Source organism: Eriocheir sinensis, chromosome 15 (assembly GCF_024679095.1).
Source record: "Eriocheir sinensis breed Jianghai 21 chromosome 15, ASM2467909v1, whole genome shotgun sequence".
Classification (NCBI taxonomy): domain Eukaryota; kingdom Metazoa; phylum Arthropoda; class Malacostraca; order Decapoda; family Varunidae; genus Eriocheir; species Eriocheir sinensis.
In genome coordinates, this window is record NC_066523.1 from 20,778,178 (window position 1) to 20,795,677 (window position 17,500).

At 45.1% G+C, this 17,500-nt stretch overlaps 1 protein-coding gene and 1 non-coding gene across 18 annotated transcripts in view; one reads left to right on the plus strand and one right to left on the minus strand.

The window, feature by feature from the left end:
* The window catches only part of LOC126999031 (nascent polypeptide-associated complex subunit alpha, muscle-specific form-like), a 107,398-nt gene that overhangs the window by 24,937 nt on the left and 64,961 nt on the right, over window positions 1-17,500 (minus strand). For 14 of the 17 annotated variants that reach the window (XM_050861370.1, XM_050861368.1, XM_050861366.1 and 11 more), the window contains 3 exons: window positions 9,887-9,983; window positions 6,396-6,569; window positions 2,089-2,115 (listed from right to left, as the gene is read on the minus strand). In XM_050861370.1, coding sequence (XP_050717327.1) covers window positions 2,089-2,115; window positions 6,396-6,569; window positions 9,887-9,983 — 298 coding nt within the window. The remainder of the gene's footprint in view (window positions 1-2,088; window positions 2,116-6,395; window positions 6,570-9,886; window positions 9,984-17,500) is intronic. The other 3 variants (XM_050861364.1, XM_050861360.1, XM_050861359.1) reach the window with 2 other exon arrangements.
* Window positions 8,994-9,066, plus strand: Trnar-ucg (transfer RNA arginine (anticodon UCG)). Its single transcript has one exon. It is a non-coding gene; the product is annotated as a tRNA-Arg (tRNA).

Consider the following 17,500-nt stretch of genomic DNA (forward strand, 5'->3'; position numbering starts at 1 on the left):
CTTGAGGGCCAATGCGACGGAGATGAGCACCGCAACCACGCGCAGCTGTAACGTGTGCCCCTAACTTTACTCTTTAACACACACACACACACACTCTTAAATATTTAAAATTAACTGATTAAAACATCACCAAAGGAGAATAACCCAAGCGTGAAGCCTGGATCAGGAGACCTTGGGTTATTCTCCTTTGGTGATGTTTTAATCAGTTAATTTTAAATATTTAAGTGTGTGTGTGTGTGTGTGTGTGTGTGTGTTAAAGCTTGTACCTCACTCAGTCAAGGAAGATGCAATTACATGAATTACAAAATGTTACTAATTTCGAGTTCACACACAAAAAAATAAATAAAAGTACGTGGGACAAAAGACAATAAAGAGGCAAAATGATCCCCAGTGATTGATCCAGCCCCTTACTGGTTCCAGTCTCAGGGCCGCTTTCACAGTCATTTTGTTTGTTTTGATCGTTACCAATGGCGGCGATCCACGCTATAGTTTTCCTCGTGAAACTGGTCTATGGGGTAGTGATGGCTGCAGAGGAAGCGAGAGGTGTTGAGAGTGTGTGGCAAGGTGCGGGGCTAGGCTAACCCCACAGCCGCCACTACCCCATCGGCCAGTTTTAAGTGGAAATACTATAGCGGCGATCGCCTCCATTGGTAACGATCAAAACAAACAACATGACTATCAAAGCGGCCCCTACTAGTTCCATCAGCCATACGGCGGCCTTAAGTCAGTTGCGCCCATTACACTTTATTGTTTTCTAGACTAATATTCTTACCATGTCTTCGCCGCATATACATCTATTTAACTTAAGTCTGTTGCCATGAGACTTAAGCTGCTCTCTCGTCGTAAGACCCATATTTATAGAACTTTTGTAATTTTTTTCTCAACGTAACTACCTCAAACAGTTTACCATGAGGGACATTGTTAAAGAGGTAAGGGATAATTCTAAGCTGTCTCAAAATGTGCTCACCTGTATATTTTAAAATTATATTCGTGTGTGTGTGTGTGTGTGTGTGTGTGTGTGTGTGTGTGTGTGTGTGTGTGACAACATTTACTTACCAACTGGACGGAATGAACACGCACGATCGCTGTGGTGGTGATGATGGCGGTGGTGGTGGTGGGGGTGATGATGGCGGTGGTGGTGGTGGTAGTGATGATGGCGGTGGTGATGGTGGGGGTGGTGGTAGTGATAATGAGGGTGGTGAGTGATGAAAGAGGAAGTAAAAGCTGGGGAAAGGAGCGATTGTAGGATGTTTAGGAATGGCGCTCGTATCACCAATCATCGCAGGGGAAACTACAAGATGAACACTCTCTCTCTCTCTCTCTCTCTCTCTCTCTCTCTCTCTCTCTCTCTCTCTCTCTCTCTTAAACACACGGTACATAACAGCGTCATCAACACTAAGAGACTATTACGTGACAGCAACAGACGGGCTCACAAGAGGTTGGTGGTCTGGTCCTAACCTTATCACCACAGGGCCTCGCTCAGACAGTCCTAGGTAGGCAAGGAGGCGGGGGTCACGTCTTGTCTCAGTATGGGAGGAGGAGGAGGAGGAAAAACACATTGACGATGACGAGATGAAGGAGGAGGAGGAGGAGGAGGAGACAGTCAGGGAAGTGGAGAACGGAAAGGTAAAGAAAGTGTGGTAGCGGGCGGTCGTGCCTCAGCCAATACTCTGTGCTGCCTGTGTCGATCCAGCCTCTCCAGTTGAATATTTTGGGTCATGATCATTATAATCCTTCACGTGAGAATAAACAAGACCAGATCTTTATTCGTTTCACTCAATTGAAGGTAAAACGGATAAACCTTTTTGTGCTTCCCCTTTTAGAGGTTTGCTTCATTTTAAAACGAAGAAATCATTTTGAGATTAGTCTTATGTTTTGTTCTAAAGTGAAAACCGCACGCTGGACTCAGTTTAAATAAGTGACTAAGTACAGGTAGAATTCTTGGAGTATGAAGCAAAATAATGAGGGTTCATGGAGTCCTGGGGACCAGTTGGAGGAATTTCCTTACACTCGAGTGTTGGCTGAGGAAGGAAGCGTTGGGGGGAGGGGGGGGGGGTGAAGGGCGGAATGAAGGTCAGTCAGCGTTACCTGCGGCCTCCTCGTCGTTATCTCCTCCTAGAACACAGAAGTCATCGTCACGCCGCGTCAAGAAAGAGACCTCAGTCAAGAATCAAGTAAAAGTAAAATGAAACTGAAGACGTTTGAAAAATAAAAGTTTCAAGTAAAATAAGAAAAAAAGACAGCCATTGAATGTTGAATCAGTTACAACATAAAAAAATAACAACAAACGTGGAAAACAAATTACGGAATAAGCCATTTTATCATGTCAGAAAAATGTAAGTGAAAAACTTTTATTTGGCAAATAAACTGATTTAAAAATTGCACTGTGAACAATGCAGCAAACCTCTGAAAAGAAATAATTCAAACAAACAGAGGAAGCAAGCAAGCCACGGAGGAATGCAGCGTGGGAAAAGCCACGGAGCGAAAGGTTAGAATACAAGGCTGAGCAAGAAGGGGTGAGAGGCACGCGGCTGTAGTCTGTCTGTGTCGTGTCCCGAGCCAGGATGAGTGCAGCAAGACTGACTTTCTGCCCTAGTTAAGAAATATCTGAAAAAGCTAACCGACTGGATGGTTGACTGACAATATGGGAAACGTAAAAGTCAGTCTCACGAATATGCCAATAAACACAAGATTATACAAAATTTAGCGGCTAATATGATAAAATGTAATAATTTTCCGATAGATCAGTCAATAAACAGGACTATTATTGCTGCACATCATCACAGGAGAATAGATTAAGATATTCAAGTCGCATTCTCTCTGAGTTAAACAATCATGAAAATATATAAACGAGAAAAGTTAAATATAAAAATAAATGAATGAACCAACAGCTACATGATAAAATAAAGCAATAAACAAATGGAGAAGCAGAAAAATTCCACGAAATTACAGGCGACCTGAACATTTCCTCCAAAGCAATCAGGCTCTCGTTTTCCTTCGCTTCCTTGCCACATTCTCGTCTGTTGCTTTGCTGAAGGCTTCCTTGTGGCGTGAATACACAATTACTACATAACCTTTGTATGAATACCAAAAGGCTGAATGATGACCAAAATTCGAGTACATGCTGACCACAAAAGACGAGTATATGATGACGACAAGAATGAAAGATGACCACAAGACGAACACATAATGACGGCAAGAATGAAGATGACCACAAGACGAGTACACGGTGACGAGAAGACGAGTACATGATGACGAAAAGAATTGATGATGACCACAAGACGATCGCCTCCTTGCCGTACTGCCTCTTTGTTGACCTCTTGTCCGTCCGCTTGACAACCTGCCTGCCCGAGTACATACCAGTCCTGCCACACCATGACTCGCTGCCTGCCTGCTGACCTACTAACCTCTCATTTGTTTGTTTACTCGCCTGTCTGTCTGCCTCCCTTTCTCTTTCTTTGCCTGCCTGCTAACTGTCTAACTTCTGTCTGCATGTTTGTATGTCTGCTTGAATGCCTCCCTACATATCTGTCTGCCTGCCTAGTTATCTGTCCACCTGCTTGTTTGTTTGCCTCCCTGCCTACCTGCTTCTTTTACTTGCCTGTGTGTCTGGCTGCTTGTCTGCCTGCATGCCTGCTTGTCGACGTGCCTACTGCCTGTCTGTCTCCCTGTCACTACCTCTCCCGACACGCGCACTGGTCTGGCATACCTCCGAGCAGTGCTTTGTATGGGAAAATAATGAGTAGCCGCCGAAAAAAAAAAAAAAAAAAAAAAACACTAATGTGTTGCGGGGATGTGAGAAGCGCCTAACAGTATTTTCTTTTCTTGCCTTAACTGTGTGTGTGTGTGTGTGTGTGTGTGTGTGTGTGTGTGTGTGTGTGTGTGTGTGTGTGTGTGTGTGTGTGTGTGTGTGTGTGTGTGTGTGTGTGTGTGTGTGTGTGTGTGTGTGTGTGTGTGTGTGTGTGTGTGTGTGTGTGTGTGTGTGTGTGTGTGTGTGTGTGTGTGTGTGTGTGTGTGTGTGTGTGTGTGTGTGTGTGTGTGTGTGTGTGTGTGTGTGTGTGTGTGTGTGTGTGTGTGTGTGTGTGTGTGTGTGTGTGTGTGTGTGTGTGTGTGTGTGTGTGTGTGTGTGTGTGTGTGTGTGTGTGTGTGTGTGTGTGTGTGTGTGTGTGTGTGTGTGTGTGTGTGTGTGTGTGTGTGTGTGTGTGTGTGTGTGTGTGTGTGTGTGTGTGTGTGTGTGTGTGTGTGTGTGTGTGTGTGTGTGTGTGTGTGTGTGTGTGTGTGTGTGTGTGTGTGTGTGTGTGTGTGTGTGTGTGTGTGTGTGTGTGTGTGTGTGTGTGTGTGTGTGTGTGTGTGTGTGTGTGTGTGTGTGTGTGTGTGTGTGTGTGTGTGTGTGTGTGTGTGTGTGTGTGTGTGTGTGTGTGTGTGTGTGTGTGTGTGTGTGTGTGTGTGTGTGTGTGTGTGTGTGTGTGTGTGTGTGTGTGTGTGTGTGTGTGTGTGTGTGTGTGTGTGTGTGTGTGTGTGTGTGTGTGTGTGTGTGTGTGTGTGTGTGTGTGTGTGTGTTGTCTTGATCATCTTGCAACGCTGCATTCGAATATTCAGCTGAAGTACATTTTTCTATTTAGGTTATACATTATCACCCTTATTATTACAGCTATTTTTATCATTATTATTACTGTTATCTTTTATTATTCTCATCGTTATCATTATTCACAATCATTATCTTTAAAGTGTTTTCGTCGAGATTCTTAAGTTACGTGTGAGTGCCGCCTCCTCCTTCTCCTCCTCCTCGCCCTGGGCCGCAATTTGACTTTTACCTGGATTGTCGGCTCGGACAGGGTTGGGAATGCGGCCACTGGGACTTTTCCGGAGGGGAGGCAGATGACCTTGAGCGTGGTACGGCGTGCCTGCTTGATCTGTTCCTGCCCCGTCATGCTTACGTGTGTGTGTAATTCACCATGGTCTGACCACGCGACAGACTTGCGATCGCCAACCAGTAGCATCACCGAACTGAACGAACGCGCAAGTGACGGATCTCTGGGTACAGCTGTAATCTCACACCCACACACACATACCCGGGAGGCGAGACACAACCTGAAACCTCATCAACGGTAGACGGTCAACGGTAAACTGACTTCCGGTACTCATTCACAGCTGGGTGGACAGGGGGCACAGATTAAGGGAGACTGCTCATATATACGTCTCCACTCCGCACGGAAATCGAACCCGGGACCTCTTGGTTGAAGTGAGCGCGCTACCCATTGCATTACCGAACTCTGTGTGAGTGTGTGTGTGTGCGTGTGTGTGTGTGCGTGTGTGGGGGGTCTGCAGTAACAATTTCAATGCTTATATTTTTCTGTATCTTAGCCAGTTAACCGATACTTCACTCTCCTTCATTCCAGTGGTGATTTCTTAAAAAGCTTTCCGTCTTTTGTAATTCCTCATTCCTGAGACAAATTCTTTCAAGTGGGGACTATTAATGCATCCCCGAGACAAAATTTAGATTTCCGGCATCTTCCTGTGTCTTCATGTTGTAAGAGCAGCGTGTTGAGAGCATCTTAAGAATATATCAGATTTGTTTTTGGTCTCTCCGTGGCTGCAAGAAAAGGTTGGAAAGGAGACAGAGCTGAGGGGTCCCCCGTATCACCAGTGTTGTGTCTGATAGTTGAACTGCACGTTATCGCCACCAAACATGTACTATCTTATCGCTGGGAGGAGCCAGGCATAGTCTTATCACACTTAGAGACTTGCTACTCTACCAGTCATTCAAATAATTATAGCTGTGTTAAAAATGTCCCTATGTATTGTTTTTATCTTATCGGTCATTAACCTGGACCATAGACTACCACAGACTGCCTGGAGATAAAAAAAAACAAAAAAACTGCACGATGTTTTAACTACAGCCTAAAATAATGCGCGGTCCGATCATAACAACGGACTGCAAAAATTTCAAAATCCTGCCAAATTCATGGATATTTTGCGTATCCATGAAATTCTCCGTTTTGTATTATTTCAATTTAGGTCGCTTATTCAGGCCTATCTAACAAATAAAGGCGACTCAACAAACACCAACAGCATCAAATAAAACAAAAAAATAATAGAAAAATGATAAGAAAATGCCATGAGGTAAAACACCCTGACTTCATCCTTTGACCCTTACTGAAAACTGTCTCCATGATGCATTACAAAAAGGAGCTAAATGTACTTGAATCACCTGCATCGAAATGTGTGTTAAGGTAGAAGCATAACATTGGAGATCAGGCGTTGAAGTCAAATATTCCGATCACCAGACAGAGGGCGGGGACTGGGGACGGCGGGGGAGGGGAAGACTGGGCGGGGAGGGGTTGGGGTGGAGGTGGGGGTTGGGTAGGAGGCAAACACGGCACACGGCGACTCACCTGCGTGTATCCAGCGCATGGACCTCTTCTTCCTCTTCATGTACATGGACTGGCCGCGGCTCATCTTGTTGTTCTCGTCCACCAGCGAGAAGGAAATCCTCTGCGCAAGCTCCACCTGGTCGTCGATGGTCGGGTGGTCGGGGCGGTAGAAGGATGAGGACGCGAAGGCTTTCTCTGGAGGAGGGGAGGAAGGCGGCGTCAGGGAGGACTGTGTGACCCCAACACGAGGAGCTGACAAGCCACATGCAACGACTATATACCTTTTGTGGCTTTATTAATGCACTACATAAAAAAGGCAAGCTCTACCTATAGTCACAGCAATGCAAAAGTCTTCATTATTATGTCAGCTTTATATACAGCAAGCAGCATGTAAGGGACTACAGGAAGAATGGGAGGCATTTGTCAAGGAGCAAAACACCATCCAACCAGTCAGTCACACGCCACTCATCCCGGCAAGATTGCAGGTGTAGCTTAAATGGCTCTGGGCCGACACAGAGCCCAGTATCGAGGCTCTGTGGCCTTGTCTTAGCGAAAAACCAGGTGTTTCCGCCCGTTTATGTTCATTTTAGTGCCCACACCTTCCTGCACCACGTAAACAGGGGATGGACAATGTGGACAGTTCCCGAGTGGTTAAGAATAATGATTACTTTTATTTTATTTTTGTTACTACTATTACAATGGGAACACAATGTTTAAACTGCTATAACTACTACTACTACTACTACTACTACTACTACTACTACCACCACTACTACTACTGCTACTACAACTACTAATACCACTACTACTACTACCACCAATACTACTACTACTATTATTACTATTACTACTACTACCACTGCTACCACTACTTTCTGTACCGCTATTGAACAGCCAGCCACAGTTTGTTATAAAGAAAAAAATGCTTTCGTCTCCATATCATGCACGGATTTACCAGTGAGCGCCGCGAACCATAATAAACTGGATCCTTGGAGGTAACTTTTTCTTTGCTGTTACATAAATGTGCCAATAGCAAAGCGTCTGCTCACAAGACGATACAAGAAGCATATTAAAAAGTTTTGCTAGTCATCTTGTTATTGCATGACTTGAGACAACCAGCGTTGCAAAAACGATGACGGAGAGTCCAGAGGCCGCCGTGCTGACCCTCCCTCTCCCCCTCATACCAGTTCTCCACGAGGCACCAGCGGGGTAGGAGGGGTGCACCGGGTGATACGACTGTCATGGTGTGAAGAATGTGATATGAGGAAGGGATGCCTAGATGGGAAAGGGACGGAGGTGCTACAAGATCATGAAGGGCTGGGGTGCTCGGGGAAGCTTCTTCGGGAGAGAAATTTGGCGACTAGTTTGTGTCGTCGCAACAGCTGGGGACACATGGCGAGGAGGAAGGGAAACGGCGTTCAAGGGAGGGATGATGCGTGCAAGTAATCGTTGCGAGGGAGTTTTCAGGGAATGAAGCTGCGTCAGACCCATTACTTTTTTTACATCAACGGGAACAGCTAAAGGGCATATCAAACAGAAAACAAAAGCCAGCCTAGCGCTGCTTCATTAAAGGAATAAAAAATGAGAGACTATTTATAGAAGAGATCAATTTCGGTTGGGGACGTGTGTTGATACTCCTTTTTTGAAAGAGTTCAAGTTGTAGGTAGGAGAAAATACAGACGAAGGAAGGATGCTTCAGAGTTTACCAGAGAAAGGGATGAAAGAATGAATGTGCTAGTTAACTCTCGCATAAGGAATTTTGATAGTATATATAGGGATGAGAGAAAGTCGTGTGCAGTGGGGCTGCGGGAAGGGTGGAGGCATGCAGTTAGAAAGTTCAGAATAGCAGTCAGTATGAACATATCGGTAGAAGATATAAAGACAGCAACACTGCGGCGGAGTTTAAAAGGTAGAAGACTGTCATTAAGAAGTCAGAAATCAGTCTGAAGAACATGAACGTTTGTGAGGTCTTGTGTAGAAGGAAAGAGCCTTCTTGTAGGACTGCAACACCTTGCACTAAGGCTGCCTCTACATGCTCTACATTACAGGGGTTCAGACAGACACTTACATGGATGATAAGACGTGCAAGAACATCAAGTCTACTGAGATATTTTGGGTCCGAATTGAGGGGGTGCGAAACGCAAGGAATCTTGGGGAGTCTCTGGACTCTTTGGTGGAATCCTTTTCAACGGAGAGGGAGGGGCAGAGAAGGGTGTTTTCAGTTGTATTTATGTTCTTTTATTTTGTATTTACCATCATGATCACCCCAAGGCCTTAAGACAGCAAGGGTGAAGCATAGCGACGAACCCGATAAAGATGAGCGACATGGCGGCGCCGGGTTCTTGAGGCTCCATCATGATCCAGATCCTGATGCAGACGCCAGCCTCTCACGACGCAGACGGGGACACCGGTCACCCCGGCACCGCGGCAGGTGGATGCTGCGTGATTCTCTTTGCCTCAAGAGAAACACAGATCCATATCCAACCTTTGCCTTGAAATGATCTTGAAGTAAACGCTGTTTCTAGACTATGCCGACTTGAAAAATATTATAAACTCGACAGAATTATTTATTATTATTTTACTGAAAAAAGAACACCTACATTTCACTTCATATTCATAGACCGTGTGGCCTAATGGATAAGGCGTCGGACTTCGGATCCGAAGATTGCAGGTTCGAGTCCTGTCACGGTCGGATGTAGCTTGTTTTTTTTTTATTTCGTGATAATATAAACACAATTGTTTCTAACTATGAGAAGCAGTGACAATTATCCCGGTCCGAGTAATGCCACAAGATGACAATTATCCGCGGACGGTTTGGAGGAGCACGCGGCGGCTGATCATTGTCGCGCGACATGAAGGCCGCACGGCCCCCTGAGCGGCCCCGCAAAACATTGCAACATCCTTTTACTGCTGCTGCTACTACTAAGTCAAACCATTTCAAATAGTCCGTTTGGGCGCCCAAACGGACTATTTGAAATGGTTTGACTATACTACGGCTACTACTGCCACTACTACTACTACTACTACTACTACTGCCACTATTACTGCCACTGCTACTACTACTACTAACACTACTACTACTACTGCAACTACCACTTCTATCACTACTGCAACTACTACTACTACTACTACTACTACTACTACTACTACTATTACTACTACTGCTGCTACCACTACATTGAATTATTACTTGCATTATTATTATTACTACAACTATTACTATTGTTTTTATCATTTTGCTTTTGTTAATTATTATAAATATCATCAGTATCGGAAGCAAGTTTTTAATAATCTGTGCGGAAAACATGCGGAAGGGGCCAAGAAGCTCGCTCGCTCGCACACACACACACACACACACACACACACACCAGGTCTCCTCCATTACAAACACCTCCATATAAAATCAATTCACCTCCTCCAATCTCTCTCTCTCTCTCTCTCTCTCTCTCTCTCTCTCTCTCTCTCTCTCTCTCTCTCTCTCTCTCTCTCTCGCTTCCCATTCTCCCCCTTACTGGACGGACTTCTCTTTGGGGTTAGGTCTCCGGAGTCCGTGGCGGGGGTGAACAGACGCTCCAGGCTGATCATCTTCTTGTCCCCTTCCTCATGGTCCTGCGGGGGAACATGTACTTAGGATAGAGTTGCAAACACGCTTGAAATACACATCAAATCGCTACACCCACGTTTAGGATTTACCCAGACTTAGGATACACCCACCTCGATACAGTGACGCTAAGTATTTACCCACCAAATACATCAACGTTTATTTATCCATATTATCAAACGTTCATTAGATGCAGGAACATTAAGATGCACCCATGTTTAGTATATACACCACAATATGAACCAACGTTTAAAATACAATATCTTAGACACACACAAAACACCAATGATCAGAGAAAAAATATCGCAAATACAACCACCAGATGCGATACATACACATTTCAACGATTAAAATATACCCAGTCTTAGCAAACAGCCAAGGTTCACGATCATGGAGGATACAAAGACACGATCATGGAGGATCAGAGACACCCCCGGTTAGTGTACACCCCTAACATGCACACAGGTTGAGAATGTAACCTCCAAACCCATTCCTCTCTTTAATTAGGTTAGGTTAGGTAAGGTTAGGTTAGGTTAGGTTAGGAGACGAAAATGAAAGCCTAAAAACGTCCCTAGGAAAGATGGAACCAAGATATAAGATGCCCGTGGAAGAAGTTGAGAAGAATAACAACCATCATGAGGAGAAAAGCCTAAGATGACAAGGTAAACGTGATTTAGAGAAATAAAGAGGAAAGAAAGGAGATGCAGCCCCTTTTATGAACCTCAACAGTGAAGCAATAAATGTTCAACGCCAGCAATATACTTTTTTTCTTTATACACAAGGAGTTCGTAAAAGTTAACTGGAAAAATAGGTGGGCGGATCTCACGCATCTGTATATATAAAAAATAAAAAAAAAATAAAAAAACTTCTTGTCTGAGCTAGCAAGGCCGCGTTGTAGCAGCATATATAAATACCGGAGCGTGCGTCACAGAGCCTTGGGCAGAGCAACACCAGAACAAAGATTGGGTGTACTCCTCCGTGTCTCTGGTCCACGAGGAACGAACACCATTATGAAGCCTCTGCGTGTACACTTTTACCGGTACGCTTTTATTTATTATTATTTTTTTTACAGCAGAGGAAACAGTGCAAGGGCGTAAAAAAAGAAAACATTAATGAAAAAAAAAAAAGCCCGCTACTTACTGCTCCTGAATAGAGTAGAGCTTGAACTTTGTATTAATATTCCTCCCGAAATTGCCTTCTCTTTCGGCCACTCCTCTCCAATCTTTTAGGAGCAACGAGTAGCGGTCTTATTTTTCATTATTGTTTTCTTTTTTTTTAAGCCCTTGAACTGTTTCCTTTGCTGTAAAAAAAAATCAACAACGTGGCTGATTCGCCTTTCTGTGACCCATTTTTTTAAGGCGAAGTTAGTATGTTTTCTTGAATTTTTATATATCTTTTTTCGACTGAGTTTGTAATGTGTTAACTGCGAAAATCCAACAGTTTTAACTAACTCCGTCCCAAAAATGGAAATAAAAAGCTAAAAGTAAAATAACCAAATAACTGTTACTAATTACAAGTATGACGTTTAAAAAAGCTGGCGTGAGTCCCAAAAGGTTTGTCTGACAGCCACATAAAAACGCATCAAAACAAAGATTGGCTATACTTTTTCTGTGTCTCTTTGGACCCCAAGGAACGACTATTATGAAACCGTCCACGTGTACACCCTTAGTCCAAAAAGGTTCGCCTGACACCCACATTAATAAAAAGTGCAGCAGAACAAAGATTAACTATACCTCTTTTGCGTGTTTCTGGTCCACAAAGAACGAATACCATCATGAAGCTCCCACGTGTACACTCTGGGCCAGTTTCACAGTTCGACATGGTGGTGTTAGTAAGCTCCCAAACCAATACCAAAGACTTCGAAAATCCCTTGAATATTGTTTTGTGTTCATCTTAAGTTCAGAAATCTGAGGAAACTATTCAGGACATCTATTGTGCATCTGGTCGGAATCGGAAACCTTACCCCTGAATGGATTGTAGAGGATAGCATCGTTTGTTTCGGGTGGTTACAAAGACCCTATGTTGGCCTGTGGAATTAGCGCTTAGTCTCAAAGGGTTCGTCTGACAGCCACATTAAAGCGCATCTTCGTTTAATCACCGCGGTATTTTCTCTTGATGATTTATCGTGTTGCTGTGACGCTCATGAAGAATTATCCTCACGTGTCTTACTTCTGGCGCGACTTCCTCTCTTCTCTTTCTCTCCTTCCTCTCCCCATTTCATCCTACCATAAATTTACCTTCCTCTCCCTTGCCATTCCTCTTTCCCTCCTTCCTACCTTGAATTTACCCCCGCCTCCCCTTGCTTACCTTTCTCTCCATTCCCTTTTCTTTCCTACCTTAAATTTACTCTCCTCTCCCTTCGTTTACTCACTTCCTTCTCTTTACCTTCCTTCAAGTCCCTTCTCTCTTCTTTTCTAAACTCCCTCATCATCTTCAGTTCTTCCCTTTCTTTGACTCTCTATCCCCCACCAACCCTCTCTTCTTATTTTATTTACAAACACCTCTAGGCCTCTCTCTATCCCTTCCTCCTCCTATGATACCCTCCCTCTTCTTCTCATCCACCTTTCCCATAGCTCTCTCCAATCCTCCCTTCCCACCTTTCCTATCCATGCATCACATCTCTCTCTATGCCCCGTCCCCTCTCTTCCCCACTAATTACATCTGCTCTGCCCAACCTGTCAGCCGCGTCGACGTTGGGGATGTCAGCGCAATTTATACCTGTACTTCCGAAGATAAATCACTAAGACGAACGGTTTCCCGGCAGAAGAGGAGCAAGGTGAGGGACGCAAATAAATGGGTTGGAGTGCCCTTTTTTTTCTCTAGTTGCGAGGTGAAACAGGGAGAGAGAGAGAGAGAGAGAGAGAGAGAGAGAGAGAGAGAGAGAGAGAGAGAGAGAGAGAGAGAGAGAGAGAGAGAGAGAGAGAGAGAGAGAGAGAGAGAGAGAGAGTAATGAAGCAGAACAAGGAAACCAAGATGAAAGGTAAAAAATAATATCTTGTGTAGCTCTCAAAGGCCGGGGCAGTGAATCGAGGAGAGGGAGTTGGAAAGGCTGCAGTGGGGCGGAACAGGAGAGGCAGGATGGAGAGGCGGGAAGGGGAGGAACTGAAGTCTTTGAGGATTTGAATGAAGCAGAACAAGACTATAAAGCACCTCGACTAGAGTTCAACAAACCTTCAGGTATTCAACGGTAATGTGAAAGATGAAAAGTAAACGTAACCAATCTAAAATAAATGAATAAATAAATAAAGTAATAAAAATATGAACAATAAGATAAACGAAAAACTCTTACACGATGCCATGTTATCCGTTGTTAGGAAAAGTAGATCTCCTAAAAATCAAATCAGAAATAAGAAGAAAAATTTGCACTGAGCATGTTGCCTTCGGTCAGAAAAAAAATAGTAACCCAGTGTGTGTGTGTGTGTGTGTGTGTGTGTGTGTGTGTGTGTGTGTGTGTGTGTGTGTGTGTGTGTGTGTGTGTTCAGTAGTCTTCTGTTTCCATATAGATTTGTTTCTTCTTAAGCATTCTTGACACAACTTTCTCCACTTAGTTATAAAGAAGAGATAGCGAACACACACACACACACACACACACACACACACACACACACACACTCAAGACTGACTCAGCGCGGCGCCAGAGCAGTCTCGAGTCCTTCGCGTCGCCCGTGTCTCGTGTCGCCAGAAATAACAGACGAGCCCAGCGAGTCACACCCACCCAGTCCCTCCCCTACTCCCCCCTTCTCTCTCTCTCTCTCTCTCTCTCTCTCTCTCTCTCTCTCTCTCTCTCTCTCTCTCTCTCTCTCTCTCTCTCTCTCTCTCTCTCTCTCCCGCCCCCCGACCCCCTTTGTCAATGCATCTTACACTCCACGTTAGCCGCCCTGTGCACTATCTCCTTCTCTGTCAGGGTTCGAGCTATGTGAGTCAGATTTCCTGCACACACTACTTCTTAACAAGGCTCGCCAGTGTAAGTTTCGCTGCTCAGGAAGGCGGATGCGTCAAGGGGGCAGAGGTGGTAGAGAGGACGGGAGTGTTAAGAGACGAGAAAGGAAAAGATGAGGGGTGGATATGCGAATAGAATGTTGTGGATACGAGACTGAGAAAGGGGAAAGGAATGGGAGGACAAAGTTGGAAAGAGGTATGTGAGAAGTGAGGAGAGAATGGAAAGGGTGTTGAGAAGACTGGGAGGGGAAACAGACGAGGTGTAATGAGGGGAGAGAAGTGAGGGAGAGACGGAAAGAAATGGTGCAAAGAGTGAGAAAAGAAGGTAATGTTGAGGAGACAGAGGAGGGCAAAAAAGGGTATGAAGAGGAAAGAAGTGGTGGGGAGAGGGGAAAGAAAAAAAAAGAGTGGGGAAGAGGAGAGGGGAGTTCTGATGAGACGGGGAGGGAAATGAAAAAAAGGTAAAGAGGGGAGAGTAGGGATAAGGAGGCGGGGAGAAAAGGAGGCAGTAGAGTGTTAGGTAAACGGGCAACGAAGAGGGGAGAGAAGTGGAGAGGCGAGAAACCGAAGAAGCAGAGAAGAGGGGAGGAGAGTGTTGGGTAGACGGGAAGGGAAAGAGAGGGAGGGTAAGATGGGCGCCACCCGACGACAGCAAAAAGTAAAAAGTGGAAATGTCAGGAATGTGAGGCATGTCCAAGAAAACGGAGAGCAAAACACGTAACCTGCAGACGTGGGAGGAAGGACGTGACAGACTCCATTCACGTGGCCTCGAGTCACGTGTAAGACAGAGACCCCGCGAAGAACGACCAAAAATGCCTATAGAAGTTCAACAATATTTTTCTGCATTGCGTTCATCGACAAATTTTCACGACTGATTTAGGAGAAGGCAAAACAACCACCTTCAAATAATTAAAAACTGTTCATCGATGTATTTTCAAGGCTGCTTCAGGAAAGACACAAAGCAACCACATTCAAATAATTAAGAACTGTTCATCGATACTTTCACAGCTGTTTCAGGAAAGACACAAAGCAACCACATTCAAATAATTAAGAACTGTTCATCGATACTTTCACAGCTGCTTCAGGAAAGACACAAAGCAACCACATTCAAATAATTAAGAACTGTTCATCGATACTTTCACAGCTGCTTCAGGAAAGACACAAAGCAACCACATTCAAATAATTAAGAACTGTTCATCGATACTTTCACAGCTGCTTCAGGAAAGGCCAAAAACAACCACATTCAAATAATTAAGAACTGTTCATCGATACTTTCACAGCTGCTTCAGGAAAGGCCAAAAACAACCACATTCAAATAATTAAGATCTGCTCATCGGTAATTTCACGGGTGCTTCAGGAAGGGCCAAAAACAACCAACCACCTTCAAATAATTAAACACGTAAGAGGCAAATGCAGTAATAATAGTCAGCCACTCGTTCTTGTCAACGCCGCGCTGGTGCTTGCAATCAGTGTCCTCATCACATAATATATCTGCTTTATGCATTTCCTTGCCAATATGCTTCAGTTAGTTATATCTATCTTATTTATACAGCAATTGAAGCAGCTCAAGGGCAACAAAAACAAAAAGACTTCTATCTATCTATCCATGTATCTACCTATTCAACCATCCTTCCATTCATCCGTCGGTCCGTCTATCTATCTACCTCTATATTTATCTACCTACCTACCTACCTATCTATCTATCTATCTATACACCTTTTCTCATGTACGGTATATAACAGGATATTTTTGGGACCCATCACTGAGTCACTCCAGCTAAGGCTACACAATTGCATAATCCCGCCCTAATTGTGCTTATTTAGGTGTGTTGGAGGTTACTGGGCTGCCAAGTGGGTGAGGAGCGCGCCGCCGCCTCCTAGACACACACAGGGAGGGGTGGGTGGGGGGGCGTGAGGGCCAAGGGCGGACACTTCGATATGAATCAGGGGTGTTTGAGGGTGAGAAAAGGGAGAGAGAAAGACAGACAGACAACGAGATAGAAAGACACAGCAAACGGAAAGGAATAAAAAGACAGGTAAATCACACACACAGACAGACAGACAAACAGACTAGGTAAAATATGAATCAGTGGCATTTGAAGATGATAAAAGGGAGATAGACAGAAAGACTGAGACAGACACAGAAAGACAAAGACAGAAATGCAGAAAAATCACAGACAGAAACAGATAGGTAGACAGAGGGGGGTAAGAGGAGGAAAATTACAGGAAGAAATACACGAACAAAAGCCGGAAGATAACCTCAAGGCCATAAAAGGGACAACAACATGACGTGAACGAATGAAGAGGATGAGAAAGGAGAGCGAAAGAGGGAGGAGAAGGAAGAGGAGGAACGGGGGGAGGAAGGAGAAAGAAGACCAAAAAGTGAGGAGTAAGAGTTGAAGAGGATGAGAAAGGACAGCGAAAGAGGGAGGAGAAGGAAGAGGAGGAACGGGAGGAGGAAGAAGAAACAAGAGCCAAAAAGTGTGAGGATTAAGAGTAGGAGGAGAAGGACGAACAGGATGGAGAAGGCATAAAGATAAGGAAAGCAAGGCAGGGCCACAACCCCCTCAACCACGGCCTCGATCCCTGCCTAACCCCGCCCCCTCCATCAGACACGAGCGGGCGACGTGAAGAGCGTGTCCCGATAAGGCGAGGTGATGAGGAGGCAGCGAAAGGACGGGGATAAGGATGCGTGCAGCTGCTGGGGGTGGCGTTGAGGGTGATGGTGATGGTGGCGGTGACGGTGCAGTTAGATACGTGGCCAGAAGGGTGTAACGCCGTGATATACTGACACAGAAGCAAATCAAAACAAGCAGATGGAGGGAAGTACAAGTGTGGCCAACAGGTGAGTGTGTAAGTTTAAAAGGTGACGCAGCGTGGTGATGAGGACAAGGAAGGAGAAGAGGAAGAAGAGGAAGAGGAAATAGAGAAAGAAGAAGAGGAGGAGGAGGAGGAGGAGGAGGAGGAGGAGGAGGTGGGGCAGTGCCAAGGGGAGTCACTTAATGGGAGTGTTCTTTAATAAGACCCATGGCTCAGGTGTGGCCCCCAAGGGCAGAGTGTGTGTGTGTGTGTGTGTGTGTGTGTGTGTGTGTGTGTGTGTGTGTGTGTGTGTGTGAGAGAGAGAGAGAGAGAGAGAGAGAGAGAGAGAGAGAGAGAAAGGGGATGTCAACCATGCAAATCTACGAACACACAGAAGCCACCAGAGCTCAGACACCGTCAACCCAGCATCGCTTCCTTACACCTCTCGTCGCCTCCCCTTCATTACCTCTTCTTTCCCCCTCAACAGAAACACACATCCCTGCCGACCCTCAAATACTATTGTTGGCAGTGACTACCCGTTCCTCCTCCTCCTAGCTCCTCCTCCTCCTCCTCCTCCTAGCTGCTCCTCCTCCTCCTCCTCCTCCTCCTCCTCCTCCTCCTCCTCCTAGCTCCTCCTCCTCCTCCTCCTCTTCCTCCTCACCCCCTTCTCACGTTCTCGTAGATGCAGATTCAATTAGCTGTGCTAATGAGAGCAAACAACACTGACACGCGTGTAAACAAATATAAATATGGAGCACCTCGATTGGGTTTCACTGAAAGCAAATAAG